Source organism: Salminus brasiliensis, chromosome 22 (assembly GCF_030463535.1).
Source record: "Salminus brasiliensis chromosome 22, fSalBra1.hap2, whole genome shotgun sequence".
Classification (NCBI taxonomy): domain Eukaryota; kingdom Metazoa; phylum Chordata; class Actinopteri; order Characiformes; family Bryconidae; genus Salminus; species Salminus brasiliensis.
This window is the reverse complement of record NC_132899.1, coordinates 16,970,427-16,990,473: the sequence shown is the minus strand read 5'-3', so window position 1 is coordinate 16,990,473 and position 20,047 is coordinate 16,970,427. Positions and strand designations below refer to the sequence as shown.

Below are 20,047 nucleotides of genomic sequence, written 5' to 3'. Positions count from 1 at the left end.
AGTGATTATTATTGATTTTTAGAGAATATCTCAAGCTGCCATTTCTATGTTTTTAACTGCTGACCTTTGAACACTAGTACATCAAAAGATCATCCAAAATTGATTTGACTTTTATAAATTCACTTTTTTCTTCAGCTCTATGTTTACAGGACTAAAGTGAGAAATGTATCATTTCTGAGGGAGATCCATATAAAAGACAAATTACCTATAGAACAGTTCTGCTCACATTTTAGAAGTTCCTTTCCATTTCAAAATGAGACGATGCTAAAGGCTTATTCTTTAATACATTTTACAAAATTATGGTAATGCTTAAAAAAGTTCTCAGTCACACACAGTAAACAAACACACCAATAAGCTTCAAACTGTTTAAAAAAAGCCATAAAAGAACCCCTTTTGGTTCCCTAAAGAATTATTTTTGTAATAGAGGTATGTGGGTGTGAAGAACCTTTTAAAGGTCTATCAAACCTTCACTTGATGTAAAGGTCCTTCACCCACTTACACATCCCCATTACAAAAATGGTTCTTTAGTGATTCACTCAATGGCATCATTTAATAATTGGAAATGCCCTTATTTATTTATTTACTTATTTATTTATTTATCTATCAATTAAGAGTGTACAGGACTGTAACAGTCAGTGACGTCAGCAAATGGTCATCATAGGCTAGTCAAACATTCCTATTTTCAAACTGGTTACTAGTCTATATTGTCAAATAATGATATAAAAACCTGGGCTCAGAGTGACTGAGTAGTCTAATGCACTACTACTACACCCCGGGTGTCACGAGTGTGAATGCCGAGCCATGCCGTTTTGCCATCGGCGGCCAGAGTCTGAGAGAGTATAACTGCCCGTGCTCTCCCCCCCTCATCACTTTTAAGCAATGTTGGCCAACATAGGTGTCTGTCGGCTGCTCGCTGATGCCACGTGGGGGGCAGTTTGAAAAGAGTGAGTGACCGGCTTCGAATGTATCAAGAATGCAACAAAACATGTGCTAAGTTTCTACCCTCCTAGTGGCAGCGGGTGAGTTAACTGGCAGTAGCAAATTGGGAGAAAAACAGGGAAACATTTGACAAACAAAATGAATAAAAACCTGGCTACCAGCAATGGGTTAAATCATCAAGCTTCTTGAATTTTTAAATGAATTGTTTTAGTGTAGCTCTGTCATGTTAAATATTAATTGGTACCATTCAAAAGCTCTTTATAAAGCTAGCACTCAATACGTTGTACTGCAAATGGAACTTCATCAGGGCTCTACAGGGGCTCCTTAAGCTGCATAGATAAAAAGATTGTTACAATGATTAAAACTAAAGTACATGAGCTGGAATCAGAGAGTGGTACTGATTATCACACAGTATAGACCTGAGCCAAACACTCAATCTTAATTCAACTTGTCTGATAAAAATTAGAGCACCTCCAACCTGTCTGAAAGCTGACCACAAGGCTCTAAACTGACTTGAAGAACCTCGACCTATAAGACAATCTGCCCTGACTGTCAGGCCACGCCTCAGAGAAGGCTCAGTTACAAATGATACGGTTTAGTATTACCAGATGAATGCAGGGAGGGTATTGTACTTTGAAAAGCACTCCCATAGCCAACACACTGACATCCAATGAATTCAAATGTGTAGACTGGCTCCACATTAATGTAATATGTTACATAATTACAAAGTGTACATTTGCTTAATTGGGGAGGGGAATTTGTTTCTTACATGTATGCAGAGTATGCTCTGGCCTCGAGACCTCTTGATTCTGCATAGGCCCAATAATTAGACAAGTAATGACCTAATGTGAGTTTCTTACTTATTCAACAGTGAGAAAAATAAATGTCTAAAATGCATAAAATACATTGCATTTACTTTATCTGACTTTTATACTGTACTGTACTTATTTATGGTCACTAAAAATATCTGACACAGGAGAAATATATGAATTATTAGCAGCATTCCCCCAAGCTAGGGTTGGCTTTTAGCCTAGCATGAATCCCTAGCTTCCCTAGCTTTAGCTTCCGTTGTCCAGACAGTGCCATCAGGGAAAGCCACGGTCATGGGGCCTGGTTCACGTAGCATCCTGTTTTGCAATATCTAGTGGTGAGGTGCAGCTCATCAGTGTAACCGAATCCAACATGATCTCAGGCAGAAACAGCCACAAGTTGGCTGTCCTAGTCTGGTAGCTGGTCTTTTTTTTACCTGTCTACTACTAGTAGAGCTCTTAAGCAAAATCCACACAAACCAGGCTGCTGGTTCAAAATTATGTCAAAGACCGTCTTAGAAAACTAAACAGAAGCATCATCAACATCAAATCCTGTCTAAGTGACTGTTCCGTTAAACCACTTCATCAGCTTTCACCAGGGCTAGGAGGACTTTTGCTACTGGGCTGAGTGCAGGTAAACATTTGGGTAAATATGACAAGTACTTTTTAAAAAAGTAAATATGATAAGTCAAGACTGTTAACTAACAAGAATTGGTACTGGAATTGCCCCCTTTTACAGCCCTGATTTGGTTGTCAGTACCCCCCCCCCCCCCCCAATGAATAGACAAATATCATTAATGTCATTTTTGAGCTTTTAAAATTAAATTGTCCAGGATCATACCACTGTTGAACTTGGCCTAAGCCTTTGTGGAAGAATCTATACCTTTAGACGCATTTGAATAATCAAATTGTCAGAAGATGTCAGAAGGCCAGTATATACCGCTGGTTAGCTGGTAAGTCAATGCTGTCTGTTAAAGTCTTCAATGTCACTATCTAATAGTAGTGAGTCAAGGTGACTGGACTTAGTCATTAAGATGTTTGAAGACTCATTCGAGGAGACTGATTAAAAATCTACTATATTTTTGCACACTATTTACTCAGGTGATTTGACTGTTATTCTTCTTGATTGTGTCTCTCAGCCTGATATGATGTTCTAAATTCCCATCTTTTGTCTTTGGTATTACAAACACAGCTCTCTCATTTTACACCCACCTTACTGATACGTTTAAATCCAATCCAGAAACACACATCCTTATTTGACTCCCCTACTTAAGGTGTTCCCCAGGGACCTGTCCATGGCCCACTTCTTTTCACAATTTGCTCGCTTACCCTTGATCACACTACCTGAGGTCATTCACAGCTTTGCTGATGATACTCCCCGCTACTACATGCCTGTATGTCAGACATACACCATACCCAATGGCAAGTGTTGGATGAGTAGGTGACTACAGGCTTCAGGATCGTGTCACTGTTAAGCTTAGTCTTAGAGTTCCAGATACATGGAGCAAGTCTGGAGAATGCGGTCACCAAAGTTACAGAGGTTGGAAGAGGGGGTGTAAAGCAGTCCAGATGAAGAAGATCTGAGACTGTGCATGTGTAACATACGTAAAATTAAAGAAGGTCAGATAGGTGGGAAGGGACCATGTTATAAAATGCATCCTATGCAAGCAGAAAGGTTTTAAATTCAATGTGATATTTTATAGGAAGCCAACTGAGGTTTTGGACAACTGGTGTAATGTGTTGATGTGACTGGGTGTGAGCAGAATTCTGGACCATCCGAACTTTTTGGAGCGATAAAGAGCTGATGCCCATAGGAAGAGAGATGCAGTAATCAAGGCGGCTATAGATGAAAGCATTAAGGGAGTTTCAGCAGCAGGCTAGAAGAGAGATGCTGGAGTTTAGAAATGTTGCACAGGTAAAAATAATAATAATAATAATAATAATAATAATAATAATAAAAGGGGGGGGGGGGTTGAACAAGGGAGCTGCCATGGGAATCAAGTCTAGGAGTAGGGCCAAGGATGACACCCAGATTTCTAATCACAGGGAAGGGAGACAGAGTATCATCATTGATTGAAAGTGGAAGGAAGCCGGTTATATTGAAAGTTGACCTAGAACTAATGAGAATGAAGCATCAGTCAGTTGTATTTAACCCAGCTTCTAATTTCTGAGAGGCACAATTTTAGAGGACCAAGAGGTGGATTAACAATGGATTTGGTCCGAAGATACTAAAGGAGAGATACCAAGAGAGAGGGGATACCAAGTGGTGACCTGGAAGACCCCTACACACAGACAGCTAGCTATAGCTACATGGTTAACCAGTGAACTACACTGGCTTTTCGACACCTCCAATGTAAGACACGATCCATGTTGTATGTTGTGAAGCCAGAGCCTCTTTAACTCCTCGGTGTAAACACAAGCGTCCAGCTCTCTGAGCCTTTAGCCGGCTGCTAGCTAGCGCCAACTCACTGTAGCTCACTCCACTGCACAGCAGCTAAGCCACTTACCGCCGCTCAGTTTGGGTATTCTGCCAACTTTGTTGGTGATGTCCGCAGTGAGAGTGCCGAACTCCTGTTCGTAGGCTTCAAAATCCGACGACATGGTTGTAAACTGTGAGCTTTGACGGCGTAAAGACAGACAGCGAGACTCTCCTCCTGCAGCCAATGTTGTTATTGACGTCACCGTCACTTCCTGGTCGTGCTACTCAACCCGAGTTTCGCCGAAAACAGCTCGCAGGTCTGAATTGGTTCTGGCCAAAAGAAGCAACAGTTTAATTCAATCGCTTGTGTTTAACATGGTCGCTTTGGAGCAAGCGCCCTGTGAATAACAATAGATGTAATGCTTTGACTAGTCCTCAGGTTATTACAGCGTACTTTTCATTCTGTGTCTGAATGAGCGAGGAGGAGAGCTGAGCAGCGCACCGCTCAGGGGAGAGGACGAGAAGAAAACAGAAGGAAGTAACGAGGTGGGTGGAAGGAGGAGATCGTAACGTTGTCCTCGTCAGTTATCCATATAGGTAGCCGTTTGTTAGCTGTTTGCTGCGAATTAATCAGCTATATGATGTGTATTAGCTATAATAGTTACTTCATTAAACGGGTGTTTTTTGAGTGACCTCCTGTACATGCATGTGTGCCATGCAATAGCTATCTAGGCTTAGCCTGGTAGCTTAGCTGTCATGCTAAGCTCGATGTGGTTAAGGGTAGCCACCTAGAAAGAGTAGCTTGTTACTTTGAAATTCCTATTAAATATGAGTATAATATTTCAGGACTATTTCAGTGCTTCTTAGACTAACTCGGCGTGATCCTAAGATCCTAAGTCAGCTGGTCAGAGTGCTGGAGAACCGCCCTAGAGCACGAGATATGTGTACTGGACAACATGCAGTCTAATATAGGGCACTATGTTATATATTTATAATATATTATATATATATATATATTTCCTGGGGCTGTCTAGTCGTTCACAGACAGTGCTACAAATGAGTGAAATGTTTGTGGACACCCCTTCTAATGAATGCATTCAGCTACTTTCAGTTGCAGCCATTGCACATATGTGCAAACTGTGTACCCTGTACACACACCCACACACACACACACACACACACACACGCCGCTTGTCTAGTCCCTGTAGAGAAGTATTGACAATAGAATAAGACTCTCTAGAACAGATAAACATGAACTTGTTGGCCCCATGCCTAATGCCTGGTGTGGGCATGAGGGGTAAGAAGCCCCCCAGCACTGAGCTGTGGAGCAGTGGAACTGTGTTCTTTAGAATGATGGTGCTCTATCCAGTACTTTTGGGATGAGTCTGGGCGCTGGGCATGATGGGGGGTGGTGATCATTCAACATTTTGACCACACTAACACTCTTGTCACTGAATGCAAACAAATCCTTGCAGCAATACTCCAAAATCTAGTAGAAAACCTTCCCTGGACAGTAAAGGCTGTTATGCCAACTTTGTTATTATATATATACATATGCACCCTTGATTTCAGTGTCCCGGAACTTTGGCCAATATGGTGTATCAAGTCTGCTTTATAAATTCTGGTTGAGTAACCACTGAGAGAGTTGTCTTCCCTCCTCAATTTCTCATGCTCTCTTCTCTTTAGATGGATTACTTGCTTCCAGTTGGAGAATAAAGCTATTGGGTGACCAGGGAGAAAGAATGCCACACACTAGGAGAGCTGACGACTGTAAGACACAGACGGCTCCTGTGACTCAAGGCACAGCTGACTGCTGGATGTTTCGGAGGAGACAGAAAATCCATCTTTTGTTTTCCTCATGGTTAATGCATTCCATTAGAGAGAGACAGCACATCTAACCATTTCATTTTTTATCACTTCAAGGAACTTTGGAAGAAAGAAAAAAAAAACTACGCTCGATACACAATGAACATTCTCTCAGCTATTATTGTATTCGAAAACCTCCATGAGGTTAGGCGGCTCTGTCACTGGGGTCCGATCATTGCACTTACTGTTATTGCGGTGTGCTCATCCATGGCCATGCTAGATTCCATTATCTGGTACTGGCCCTTGGACACCACAGGCGGCAGCATTAACTTCATTATGCTCATCAACTGGACGGTCCTTATTCTCTACAATTACTTCAACGCCATGTTCGTAGGTCCTGGATATATTCCATTGGAGTGGAAACCGGTATGTTAGTGTGTGTTTTATATTTTCATTGTTTTTGTGGGAGAACACTGAATTTTCTTTCCTAACCTAATACATCTCATGCCTATTTAGTGTAATATAGCTGCATGGTTTTCATGTGGTGTGTTCTCTCTAACAGGAAAATCAGCAAGACACAACGTACTTACAGTTTTGTAGAGTGTGTCAAGGTTATAAAGCCCCAAGGTCTCACCACTGCAGAAAGTGTAACAGGTAGCATTTCCTTCCGTTCTGTTTTAGTACTAACTGCTACTTACAACTTCAGAGATAACAGAAGACATGTTGCATGCTGGTACTCTGTCAAGAAAACAGACATTGTTTGCCTTAATATATTACTTCTATAAAACACTATCCCTCCCTCTTCTTCTTCAGGTGTGTGATGAAGATGGACCATCACTGCCCTTGGATCAACAATTGCTGTGGGCATCTGAATCATGCCTATTTCACTACCTTCCTCATTCTGGCCCCATTGGGGTGCATACATGCTGCTTTCATCTTCATCATGACAATGTACACCCAGCTATATGATAGGGTGAGTCATTTTGTCTATAGATTCCCCTGTCTAATACTGAGTGTGATTGTAAGCACTGCTAATACATGGTGTGTAAAAAAAAAAAAAAAAAAAGAATAAAGAATAAAATGCAGTTATTAGAGCAGTTGTCTAAACATTCAGCTCAACCAGAATACAATAAATACATCATAAAATATTGGTGTGGCATATTGGTCAAATCTTAAAAATCTGTTCAGTTACAATTAGGCTGATATCTGTCAATACCCATATTATTCCAATATCATTGTGTCTAGTGATTTTATTCATAACCATTACCTTTATTTGTGTGAACTACAAATTTCAAACTGCAGACATAACTTACAAGCTCCCAAAAGAGATCATAAGAATTCACTCATCCTGAATCATGGAAGTGTCAAGTTATTTAAGGCCTGTTAATTTAGTTAACATGTAGACATATAAACATGTAGACGGGTAGAAACCTCCCTCATAATCTTACAGAACTACATTCCCCTCTGTTTTTTGCAGATCTCTTTTGGTTGGAGCTCAGTGAAGATAGACATGAGTGCTGCAAGACGCATCCACCATCCCATAATGCCGTTCAGTGTGGCAGCTTTTGCAGCCACCCTATTTGCCTTGGGACTGGCACTGGGCACCACTATTGCTGTGGGCATGCTGTTTTTTATACAGGTAAAGCCCATTATTTAGTACTATTTTTAGCCTTGCCTTAGATAGCTCTTTATAGGGATATGATTTGGGTAATATATAGCACCTTAGTAATATATAGCACATTTAAATGTGAATATCTAGACATGCATATGCACAGATATAATCAACATTATATAATCAACATAATAAGGTAGTTATCCTTGTTTTTGTTGAATGTTTTGTTGCTGTTTACTAAATGGATTAATCTTGCTCTTAGATTAAAGTGATTATGCGAAACAAAACCTCAATTGAAGTATGGATTGAGGAGAAGGTGAGGGTTTTTTAAATTATTATTATCCTTTTGCTTCGAAGTACGCTGTCTTTGTCCTCCTAGCATATTGGTATTTTAAAGGCCCTTTCCATACCTGAGATCTTAGCATAATTAGCATTCAGTAGATCTTTGCAAACACCAACACAGCATTATGAGCTTAATAATAAAAAAAATATATGTACATTATGTACATTATCTCACTGTAACACTCTGTACTCCATGGTAACACACAGTCAGTTTCTGTATCTTACAGCACATGATTTGGTGAAATAATTTGTATCTTACATTTTCTTCAGGCCAAAGACCGAATCCAGTACTACCAAACTGGGGAAGAGTTCATCTTCCCCTATGACCTGGGTAGTCGGTGGGAGAATTTTAAGCAAGTGTTCACCTGGTCCGGAACCCCAGAGGGAGATGGCATTGAATGGCCTGTTAATGAGAAGTGCCACCAGCATACTCTTACCGTACGCGTTCATGTTCATCATCACACTTTTGCTAACACCTATATCACTGATATTGTGTTCACTAAAGGTAAAATAAGAGTGCTGTCTGTGCCTTGTTTTCAGATCGAGCAGCTGAAGCAAAAAGCAGATAAGCGAGTGAGAAGTGTGAGTACTTGTCATGATTTCTGTTGGACACAAGAGGGCAGCATTGACATGAAAATGAATAGAAAACCAGGTTCGTTTGTATTCCTCAGGTCCAGTACAGAGTTGTGGAGGACTATAACGGGGCCTGCTGCCCACTGGGCAAAGGGATAAACACGTTTCTTAGGACACCCTGTACAGAAGAACCCAGGATCCATCTTACTAAAGGGGAGACCATCTTCGCCACAAGAGGAACGAAGTGAGTGACGGTCCGCTTACTGAAACCTTTGATTAGTTTTGATGACTAAATATAATAATCTTTGTAATAAAAAATGTGTGCATGTTTAATCCTCAGGTGGTGGATGTATGGGGACAAAGTTTTAGATGAGGAACAAACAAAAAGTAGGTTTCATTGGCCAATGTCACAGCACACACCATGTGAATTGTATACAGTGCACCTGTTTAAAAGTGTCACATGGTTAAAAACAACATGTTTCTCTGCTGTTCTAGCTGGGGTTCGTGTTAGAGGTTGGTTTCCACGGCGTTGTGTGGAAAAGTGTCTCTATGACTCGGCCAACAACACATCGACAAGCGAAGAAAAGAAAGACCAATAATGTGGGGCCTGAATTTACTCTTCATCATATATGTGAGAGTAAGTCCTGCAGTCCGATTCTACTGACTAGGCGCCTTCTAGTACTTCTGTTCATTGCCAATGCTTGAGATACCCATGTTGCAGAAAGTAGAAGTCCTAGTCTGCACAACCAGATGGTAAAGCAAATAACTCTTCAAACCAGCAAATTTTGCTTCCTTAAGTGAACTTGTGTACCTCTGTAACATCTCCAAAGACAAGCTGACAAATGAAGGGTGGTTGGGAGGAAAAACATAATTTTTCACTGATCTGGGGCGTATTATTCTGAACGTTTACTTGAATTTGTTGTTATCTCTCTCTTTTTCTCTTTTCTCTCTCTCTTGATGTCCACACTGTTTATGCAATGCCTTTGCCAGTTGTAACAAGTTCTTAGTCATGCAATTTCTCTGTATTCTTTGTACAGAAAAATACTTTTTTTTTTATTTTATTTTTGATTATTTTTGTAAAACTGATGTCAACTTCACAATACAGATTTCAAAAAGAAGTAAACAAATCTGCTCTGAACAATAACCTTCTTTGTCTCATCTTTATGGTTTCATATAAAACAAGAGCTCAAATAATATTAATTTAATAGCCTCCAGTTTCAGTGCTGTTCAGTTCAATGCAATTGCATTTCCAAGTTGTTCACTAAAACTCAATGTACAAGGCTTGGAGGACACAGCCAAGCTCTCCCAGTCATTCTGTATGTGTGTACAAAGCATACACTACATCTCTGTCATCAGAGGTAGGTATGGAAATCTATAGTGTGTGCTAAAGAACTAAACAGTTCATGGAGTACAGTTCCCCCTTTCTCAGGGGTCAGTAGGTCCTGTGGTTGTCTTGGATGCATCATTGCATGTTAGCGTAGAGACTGTCAATCTGAAGTTTGAAGAACTTGGTAAGCTCAGGTCTCTTAGCCTTCAGAGTTGGAGTGAGAAGGCCATTCTCTATAGTGAACTGCTCAGGGTGCAGATGCAGGTCTTTTACCTTAATAATACAGAAAGAAGTCAACAACATAAGTAATTTCTATAAATTTGTGAATTTGCCAGAAATGAAATTTGTACACCTTTAGGGTGAAGCCTTAAAGGTTAATCATTATCTTTATCAAATCTTTTTCAAACATGACAGCACTTACTTGTTCAAATGACTTCAGCTCTGCTTCTCTGCCTAGCTTGGTGAGGTCAGCAAGGATGGCTTTTTTAATTTGCTGAAAAAAAGACACAAAACAGTCTGATTTGACATTCTACTGCACTAGATATATTGTACGTGGGTTACATTACCTAAATGTAAGGAACATAATAATGCTTTCTTCAGCAATATGTTAAATTTGCCTTCTAAAAGATACTCTTTGCATGGTAAAAAAAAAAAGGAAAAAAACAGACCTGGTTTTTACACAGTTCCTCGACTGAACCTTTAATTCCAAGCTTCTCAGCATGACCAGGCAGCACGTCAGGGTCAGGCACCACTATGGCCACTAAGGAGGACTGCAGACAGAATGGAGGTTAAATAATCCAACATGTGTTGACCTGTCTCCGGTACACAGCATTGATAGTATCACTTACCTGCAAACTGTCACCATGAACAAACACCTGTGCCACTAAAACACTCCGAATGTAAACGTTTTCAATCTTCTCTGGAGCAATGTACTCGCCTTGGGCCAGTTTAAAGATGTTCTTCTTCCTGTCAATAATCTTCAAAACCCCACTCTACAAAACAAAGTAAATACATTAAACACACATAATTAACCATAGAATTTATTGTACATATACAGAGAAAAGGCTGTAGACAGAAATGCACTGAAGATCAAGAACAGTATTATTCACTCTCCTGGGTTATATGGAGCAAGTCTGACCTACCTAAACCACAGAGACTGCTCATTAGTTTGCAGAATTATAGATGTAATCATTTGATTGAATCATTTCCTAGAGCGAGTTAATGATTCATTCTAAGAGGGAGATCCCACCGGGAGCCATTTGCCGATATCACCAGTATGAAGCCACCCATCTTGGTCGAGGGCTTCTGCTGTCCTCTCTGGGTCATTCAGGTAGCCACGGAACACATTCTTCCCTTTTATGCAGACCTAAGACACGCATTACATTATATGTTTTTAATATTATAAATGACTCAAAGTCACATCATTACATCACAACAGTTTGGACTTTGGAATATCACATGTCCTAGCTCAAATAAGTGTTGTTTGTTACCTCCCCTTCATCGTTGGATGCAAAGTAATTCATCTCCTCAACATCTACTAGTTTGACCACATTGCATGGAACAGGAACACCAACATGTCCTAATAAGATGTGTTTGACAGTGTTTGACATTGCAGGGGAAAAGTCGAAGATCATCTTAGGATAACTTTAGTATTCAGCATGTATACATTACTGTAAATGTAAGATTATGCAACTACAGACACATACCAGCAGTCCAGTCCCCAGGCAGGGAGATGGTGCAACCAGCAGTGCACTCAGTTTGGCCATATGCCTCAAATATCTGAAATCAGGTGAGGAGCATTGGTTATTGCTGGGTCACTGAGATATCATCTCCACTTACCCATTTATTGTAGTTCTATACTTAAAGACTGTTGTCCTGTAATCAGTTTTTATGCATACTTTGTTAGCCTTTGTTAGCATTTTACCCTGTTCTACAGTGGTCACAGGACCACCACAGAGCAGGTATTATTTGGGTCACTGTCAGGGCTTCAGTGACCCTGACATGGTGGAGTCTTGTGCCAGTACGAGTGGATCAGACACAGCAGTGTTCCTGGATTATTTAAACATTGTGTCCACTCAATGTCCACTCTATTAGACACTCCTACCAAGTTGGTCCACCTTGTAGATGTTGTCTGGATATTTATGTTTGGTGGACTACTCTGAGTCCAGCAGTGACACAACACACACTAACATGCCATCCCCTGCAGTGCTAAGAATGACCCACGGCTCAAAAAATACCTGCTATGTGGTGGTCCTATGGGGTCCTGACCATTGAAGAGGGTGAAAGGAGGTTAACAAAGTATGCAGCGAAACAGATGGTGTACTGTCTGTAATTATTATTATAAAAAAAATACTGAAACAGATGAGAATGTGTAAGTAGCATATTTACATTTACATTTACATTTACAGCATTTAGCAGACGCTCTCATCCAGAGTGACTTACAAAAGTGATTCACTATTTACTCAAAAACAACCTTTGAAAAGACTTAGAAATTCAAAGATACCTAGAGCTTAGACACTACTAAACACAAGTCAATATAGAGACCATAGTCCTCTACTCTTCATTACTCTTTGTACTCTCGGAATAGGTGGGTTCTCATTCTGTTTTTGAAAACAGCGAGCGACTCTGCCATTCGGACACCCAGGGGAAGTTCATTCCACCACTTCGGTGCCAGGACAGAAAAAAAAAAGCTGAGCCGTACTTCAAGCTCAAAGGGCTCTTGGTGCAGATCGGCTTTTGACCATTGCCTTTAAGTACGGAGGGGCTGGTCCATTCTTGGCTTTGTAGGCCAGAGTCAGGGTTCTGATGTAGGCAGCAGCTACAGGAAGCCAGTGAAGAGAACGCAGCAGAAGAGTTACATGGCTGAACTTAGAAACGTAGAAGACGACCCGTGCCGCTGCATTCTGGATACGTTGTAGGGGCCTGATGGTGTGCAGAGGGAGACCAGCCAGAAGAGAGTTGCAGTAGTCAAGTCTTGAAATGACAAGAGACTGAACAAGCACCTGGATGGCCTCTCTAGAGAGGAAGGGTCGAATTCTCCGGATGTTGCACAGGAGAAGTCTGCATGACCGAGTTACATTTGCAACATGAGTTAAGAACGATAACTGGTCATCCATGACTACACCAAGGTTTCGAGCTTCTGTAGATGGAGAGACCAGGGATATATACCATTACTTAGTGATACAGCGTTCAGCACAGAAGGTGGGAGTTGGTGCACTAAAGGGTGTGACGCCTTTTCCCCGACAACCAAGAGACAGTCATGATACTGAAGAGGATTTTTCTACCTGGCACCCGAGGCACGCCCTGAGGAAGCTGAGCACAGAGGGAGAGATTGGAGCTGCACCAGTCACCATCACCCGCACACGCCCCCCCAGGGACTCCTGCAGAGAGAGGATATAAACACTGAAGAACCATCCCTCCAAGGAGCACAGCAAGCCACTAAGCATGCCTTCATTACCATCTCAATCCCTTCTTCCATCTTAAACTTCCCTTCCTTTCAAATGTTCTCCCCTCCATTCCTCAGAGAGCACAACTGAAGCCAGCTGTATGTTCGGGCCTGATGGGGATACCTGCACTTTGTGGAAGATGAACTTGTCCCAGATGCTGTCGTTTCGGATGATGCCCTGCTTCACCTCAGCATGTTTCCTTTCAATGGCAAAGTTCAGCAGCCACTTCTTGAATGGAGTCTGGGCCCCACTCTGAACCTGAAAGAATGAAGAGAGGGGGCAGCTTAACAATAAAAGGTCTGTGTGTGATAGAAAGCATTTTACTGCAGTGCAATTCAATGTTTATGGTCATAACATTTGTTTATCACATAACATCACTGTCATGCAAAACCCTTGCATATCCAAGATGGCAGGAAAAAAATATTCAATGTTCAAACTTTCAATGCAAGTCAGTATAAAGAATTTTATCCCAAGTCATTTTAAAGCATTTCTATTGGTCCGTTCATCATTAAACATCATGATACAATGTAAAGAACAACTGCCAGATTCAAAATATGTCAAAAAGTCAAAACTGACAAAAATGGAAAACAGCCACGATAAGGTACATTTCTCTAATTTAAAGGACCACCTATCATGTGACAGGTACAAGCATTAAGGTTGACGTAGCTCTATCATGTAACTCAGCCTGTGTGCATGTGTGTTTGTGGTGTGTAAACATCACAAATAAGGTAAACTGAGGACAAAAGTCATTATACCCTGTCATATACACGATTGAGAAGACGTGGAACCACTGGGAAAACCGTGGGCTGCAGGGTTTTCATGTCATCAGGAAGCAGTCTGATATCGCCCTGGAAAAAGCCCACCCTTCCACCAGCACCATACAATACTGTCTGGGAGAAACACAACCAAACACAACCCTGAACTCAGCAGACTGTTAGAGGACTATAGCATCATTTCCTGTATGAGCTGGAAAAGGGTACATACAATACAAAACGAAGGTTAAAGACTGTACCTGTACAACTCTCTCAAACATGTGAGCCAGCGGCAGGAAAGAGATAGTCACATCAGTAGGGAGTGGTGAGAAGGCACTCTGAGGAAACAACGGTTGATTGTTCATGATTATGACTAGAAGCTTTTTCTTTTATAACTGCCACCCATAACAACTTTAAGACTGAAACTCTCAGCCACCACAATGTCATACTGTACCTCAAAGCTTTTAACAAAACTGGCAGCATCTGCAACCACATTTTCATGGGTTAACATGGCTCCCTTTGGATCACCTGAACAGAGAATGCAAGAAAGGATTGTACCGTCCATTAGAAATTTACAACTCTGCAAAATCCAAGCAAAAGACTGAACAAAGAATACTGTTTGTTGATGATAAGAAAAACATTGTAATTCAAAGTGACCCAAATGGCATTCAAAGCTCATAGCATAGTTGTGGTAAGTGGAAGTAATAGTGTCACATTAAAGGATACACACTCACCAGTAGTCCCACTGGTAAAACAAACAATGCTCAAGTCTTCTGGCTTTGGTGGCTAGAGACATAAAAACAATGGTGAAACACATAAAACCGTAATTGAATAGAAAATTAAAAATTCAATCTTACTTAAATAAAAACAAGGGGCGGGGGGGGGGGGTGACAAAACCTTAAGCTCTTGATTCAATTTCAAATTCGTATGCTGGTGATACTAAATTTGAATAAGGAGAATCAGGAGGAGGAGTTGCTGGAGTGTGTTGTAAATTTGAGCTGGTTGTTCATAGACTAATGTTAAAACAATGCATCTGCATTAGATATCATAATTAATAGAATGTCATGCTTCGCGATGCACATTGTCATGTCTTTGCATTGCTATATCATGATTGTCCCATGCACTATTACACCCCTATTGTTAATGTAATGCATACAATATTGCTTGCAAAAAGATACAGTAAACATAAGGTAAAATAACTCACCACTGGTTTGTAAATATTATCTTTCCCCAAAGCCTGAAAAACAAGAATAAACATACTTTAGATTTATGAGTAATTGTGTTGAAACAATTAAAAAGTTGAAATCCAAACAGAAAGTTACAAAACAGTAAGTCCTGTTTGAATATACCTCCACATCCTTCAGATTCAGGACTTCCACTCCACATTTGGAGGCTCTCTCTCCAAGAGCAGCATCAAATGGGTCCATAATGATGATGGTTTTGAGCACGGGTGTATGGCTTTCCTCACAATTAGCGAGGAGTGTCTCTGCCTTATTCTGTTTGTCACAAATTACTGTAGATATGTTTCCTGCAAACAGGTAAAAAGGAAGACAAATGGGGGCCTTACATTTAAAATGTTGGTCTTTCAATAGATTAGATTATGTATTTAGAAAAGGTGAATAGAAGTGAATATATTAAAAAAATTATAAGACACACTTGTGGAAACAGAACAGTAATGTGTTCTCATACCAAAATAAATAGCACTTATGAGTAGCCTGCTATAAAACTTCACAGGGTTACAAATAGCCATTGCTATTTTATTGCTAAGAGACAAAGAGCCCTTCTACAATATAGACTGTGAAACAAACACAGCACTAAAATGCAGCTATTACTTATTCTTATAAAATAAGCAAGCAAGCAGGAAGCACAGTGTGCCAGATCTAACCTTTAATCTTCAATACATCAGGGTGGAAGGGGATTAAACCTCATGGGAATTCAGTCAGGTGTTAAACCTGTTCCATACTTAAATCTGTTCTGACGAACACCTCTAATGAAGCTGAGAGGTAAGCAGGTCTAATTACCTTTGTTAATGATGAATATCAGAGCCTCGGGACCCAGCGTGTCATATAGGGGAACTGCCACCATGGAATAGGTGTAGCAGGCCAGCTCAGAGATAATCCACTGCGTGCAAGGAAGAGGAGGTAGTCAGCATACAAAACAAAATCCTATGCCCCTCTCCTCTCACAGAACTGGTCCTTATACATAAATACATTTACACACATTTGCCCCTGCCTTAAATGAGACACACGGACAAGAGCAAGGACAAAATTCAGGATTGGAGAAAGTTGCTATGATATGTATTTGTGTTTACTTTTTGTATGTCAAAAATATGTCATGCAGTGTCAGAAATCAGGCAAAAGTAGTTGCACACTATATTTCTATATTTGGGGGAGAACCATCACTTCATGGTACTCTAGGCAATGAAATGTTACCTCAAGATCTTTGATAAGCAGTAGAATTTTACATGGACCATTACCTCTGGTCGATTCTGAGCAAAGATGCCAATGTATGAATCTGGTGAAGGTGTCAAGCCTCTGTTGAGCAGCCCAGAGCCCAGGTGTTCAGCCCTATCCAAAACCTGCATAATCCAGATTACAGTGATGAACAGGAAATACCCTCTCACATGTCCTGACCAAGATGAAGAACTTTGGCTCCTATATTTTGCCAATATAAATACCTGTTTGTATTTCAGCCACTGATATGGCTTCCCAGCTTTTCTGTACCCCAAGCATGGTCCGTTTCCTGCACAGAACATATTATTGATTAAATTAGACAGCTATGGTTGTTAGAACTAAAATCATGCTAAATAGGCAGAGCAGTAATTGAGTACACCCTAGGTCCTGAACTTCCTATGTCTTAGTACATGAGGGCTATAATAAACAAAATCCAAGACATCAGAAATGCATTCGCTAGTTATTACAAACTCGTGGCCTCCTACCTGAGACATGTAATCCCCTTTGGAAAACCTCATACAGAGTTTTTGCATCCTCGTGTAAATAGGATATCAGGTTGTCATCTTTCAGAAGGGCTGCCCTTCTGGCTCCACCCTGCAAATCAGTATCATCAGCTTAAGCCAGTTAAATAATCCAAGACATTGTTTGCCAATTCCAATTATTCCATTTATGACTGTCTATAGCATGCCTGTCTTTTGTACATCTGCTGTTGTCAATATATACAATAGTGTTTGTAGTACAGGAGTGCACTCACCGCAATGCCCACGGTCTGCCTGTTCAGATCTACAGGTGGTCGCAGAGGCTTCGGTCTGGTGTTGACATAAATTAGGGCAACTGCGCCAAGTCCAAACAAGAACACCAGTGCCGGGGTGGGCAGAGGAGAGAAGAGAAGCTCGATCAAGAAGTACATGTTCTTAGACCTGCTGGGGAAAACAGTAATACAATAAATGAGATAATAATTTCAATGACAGGTGCACTCAGGTAATTGTGCTTGTGTGGGTATGAACATTATACAGGCAAAAGTATTGAGACTTCTGCTCATTCATTGTTGTGGTCAAGAGATTATCCTGCTGTAGCTGTCTCTACTGTCCAAAGAAGACTTTCTACTAGATTGTGGTGAGTATTTGATTGCATTCAGAGTCAAGAACGTCAGTGACAACATTCATTTCAAAAGTACTGAATGGAGCTCCATCATTGCAGTGAACACAGTTCTACCACATCTCAATGCTGGGGGGGCTTTAAACCCCTCTAGCCCACACCTGGCATTAGGTGCCAATGGTGCCAATAGCTTCATGATTATCTGCTCCAGAGTGTCCTTTTCTATTGGCTAGACAAGATTTGTGTGTGTGTGTGTGTATTTGCACATTTTTGTGAGAAGTGGGTGCAACTGAACATAGCTAAATGCATTCATTAGATGAGGTGTCCACAACCCTGTGGACACATGATCTGCATGTGTAATGGTAGATGTCCAAGATCAGAGGACTAACTGTTAATCTATGTATGCTATAGTGTAACGGTAGCTACATACAATGAACTGAACAGTCTGAAGACGACCATGGGATCCACATATCTAGTGCTGTATAACATCCTACAGAATTCATGAGTGGCTTTACTAATGTTGCATAATGGGTTCATTTAAGGACACAAAATGGATTAGCGTTGGCTACTACGATCAGCTGCCCATTTTATCGTGGAAAGAGTGATCTTTGAGCTTAAAGGGTGGTAGCTGTGAGGGGTCAGAGTTCAGACCAAAGGTAGCACTAGGTACTGTATGTTCTGCGTCTGAATGCTAGTAAAGCACACTCAGGGGTCAAGAGGAGGTACTTTGCGGCTAGCAAAACCTTAGACAAAGCCTTTAACAAATGAACTCCTTCTGCAGGTGTATTTCCTTTAGCTACAATCTGGAAAATGTAATGTGAATCCTTTCATAGCTTGACCTGCTAGTGTTTTCCAGTCCTGGTCCTCCAGCTCCACCTTATGCTCACAACTATAAGCCATCTTTATAAAGTATCGACTCCTTTCTTGAGTGGGATATTCGTTTAATTTAATTTTAATTATCTAGCTAGTTATTTTTATTGTCAAGAGAGTTTAGCCGTCATAACGCTGCACTTAGCTCTTTATTGTTATCTAAATGGCCCAGTAGTTACCTTCAGACCTTACGCCGCTTTGCAGTCTCTCGTGCCATTAAGATAGCTAAGGCTTGCAGTTCAATTAGCCAGCTAACCCAATTAGCCCGAAGACAACACCGAAACGGAGTGAAACGATACTATAACGGGATCCTTTAGGAACTACTAATATTATTATTAATAATAATAATATGTAAGGACTAACCACAGTTCTGGAGGGCAATAATACCTTTGTTAGGCAGCTAGTTAGTTAGCTAGTTAGCTAGCTAGCTAACTAGCACCGATCTGCCATAACATTAACACATTGTGAGTGAGACATTAGCTAGGTCTCACTTGTGCCGATGCAACAGATCTGACCATTCGAGGCATTGACTCCACCTCCACTCCACCTCCACTCCACCTCTAAAGCCGTCCTGTGCTAGTATCTGGCATCAGGGCATTAGCAGCAGATCCTTCAGCTAGGTCCTGTAAGTTGGGAGGTGGGCCCTCCATTGATCGCATCAGTGAGCCTCAGGTGACCACGACCGTGTCGCCGGGACAGCGGTTGTTCAGTCGTGGACCGCTTTTAGTAGGTACTGACCACTGCGGACCAGATACATCCCACAAGAGCCGCCTGATGTTTTGGAGATGCTCTGATTCAGTAGTCTAGACATCGCATGTTATATCTTTTCAGATTGGCTCATTGCCCATTTTCTCTGCTTTTAACAAACACATCACCTCCAAGAACTGACTCTTCAGCTGCTGCCTAATATAAGCCCACCCTTTGGCATAATAATAATAATAATAAATGGCATGATAATCAAAGTTGTTCACTACACCAGTTCTAAGGTACTAATGTTATGGCTGATTGGTGTATTGTACAAGGCTTTAGTTCTACATTACAGTTTTTCATTAATACCCATATAATGGCATATCGCTGGCAGAGTTCAATTCTGTTTAATACATGTCACAAAACATTTTTTTTAGAGCTGTAGTATAAATCACTCAAAATTTAGTCTGTCTCTCTTATTGACATGGCATTGACCCTGACCTTGTTGCTGATGGCCAGAATGATAAACATGACACTGCACGGAGAACGGATCACCACCTCTTACTGTTAAATGCCCTTTAATTACTATAATATTATGATATATAAAATAGATGAATGTTGTAGTTCCAGCTCTACACCCACTCCAGTACCTGTATGTCCTGCAGGAGTCTGCCGTCCCTCAGGTAACGTATCTGGAAGCAAAAGCCCACAGAGAGAGCCTCCTACACGGTAAGTCACACAGGAAGACTTGTGTAGAAAGACATGTGTACAGGTCCCATAAAATAGCTCACCGTGCACAAAAAGACCTTTGAACCATGGCTGCTATCTATTGCCCGATAATAAAAATGAGTACGGACATAAACATAGAGCGGCAATGTTTCAATAAAACAACGGGGATTAGGGGTGTTGCAAGA

At 40.9% G+C, this 20,047-nt stretch overlaps 3 protein-coding genes across 7 annotated transcripts in view; 1 reads left to right on the top strand and 2 right to left on the bottom strand.

Moving 5' to 3' along the window:
• vti1a (vesicle transport through interaction with t-SNAREs 1A) overlaps window positions 1-4,436 on the bottom strand; it is a 154,219-nt gene extending 149,783 nt beyond the window's left edge. For all 4 annotated transcript variants that reach the window (XM_072667330.1, XM_072667331.1, XM_072667332.1 and 1 more), the window contains exon 1: window positions 4,256-4,436. In XM_072667330.1, coding sequence (XP_072523431.1) covers window positions 4,256-4,349 — 94 coding nt within the window. In that variant the 5' untranslated portion in view covers window positions 4,350-4,436. The remainder of the gene's footprint in view (window positions 1-4,255) is intronic.
• Window positions 4,437-4,468: 32 nt separating this feature from the next.
• zdhhc6 (zDHHC palmitoyltransferase 6) lies at window positions 4,469-9,644 on the top strand. 2 transcript variants are annotated; one of them, XM_072667328.1, is made up of 11 exons: window positions 4,469-4,713; window positions 5,854-6,399; window positions 6,536-6,627; window positions 6,787-6,946; window positions 7,451-7,612; window positions 7,848-7,901; window positions 8,198-8,365; window positions 8,468-8,509; window positions 8,599-8,744; window positions 8,841-8,887; window positions 8,996-9,644. In XM_072667328.1, the coding sequence occupies exons 2-11, from the start codon at window positions 6,133-6,135 to the stop codon at window positions 9,097-9,099; spliced, it is 1,242 nt and encodes a 413-aa protein (XP_072523429.1). In that variant the 5' UTR covers window positions 4,469-4,713; window positions 5,854-6,132; the 3' UTR covers window positions 9,100-9,644. The 2 variants fall into 2 exon arrangements, with proteins under 2 accessions (XP_072523429.1, XP_072523430.1); XM_072667329.1 differs by having other exon boundaries at window positions 4,691-4,764.
• A 318-nt stretch (window positions 9,645-9,962) lies between these two features.
• acsl5 (acyl-CoA synthetase long chain family member 5) lies at window positions 9,963-19,806 on the bottom strand. The gene is made up of 21 exons (XM_072666638.1): window positions 19,784-19,806; window positions 17,233-17,401; window positions 16,964-17,072; window positions 16,703-16,767; window positions 16,502-16,603; window positions 16,047-16,146; window positions 15,375-15,553; window positions 15,230-15,262; window positions 14,760-14,811; window positions 14,480-14,553; window positions 14,286-14,363; window positions 14,029-14,163; window positions 13,397-13,531; window positions 13,112-13,207; window positions 11,534-11,606; window positions 11,318-11,406; window positions 11,077-11,193; window positions 10,676-10,819; window positions 10,496-10,597; window positions 10,249-10,320; window positions 9,963-10,100 (listed from the first exon to the last, which is right to left on the bottom strand). Exons 2-21 carry the CDS (start codon window positions 17,386-17,388, stop codon window positions 9,963-9,965), a joined length of 2,049 nt encoding a protein of 682 aa, XP_072522739.1. The 5' UTR covers window positions 17,389-17,401; window positions 19,784-19,806.
• Window positions 19,807-20,047: the final 241 nt, after the last annotated feature.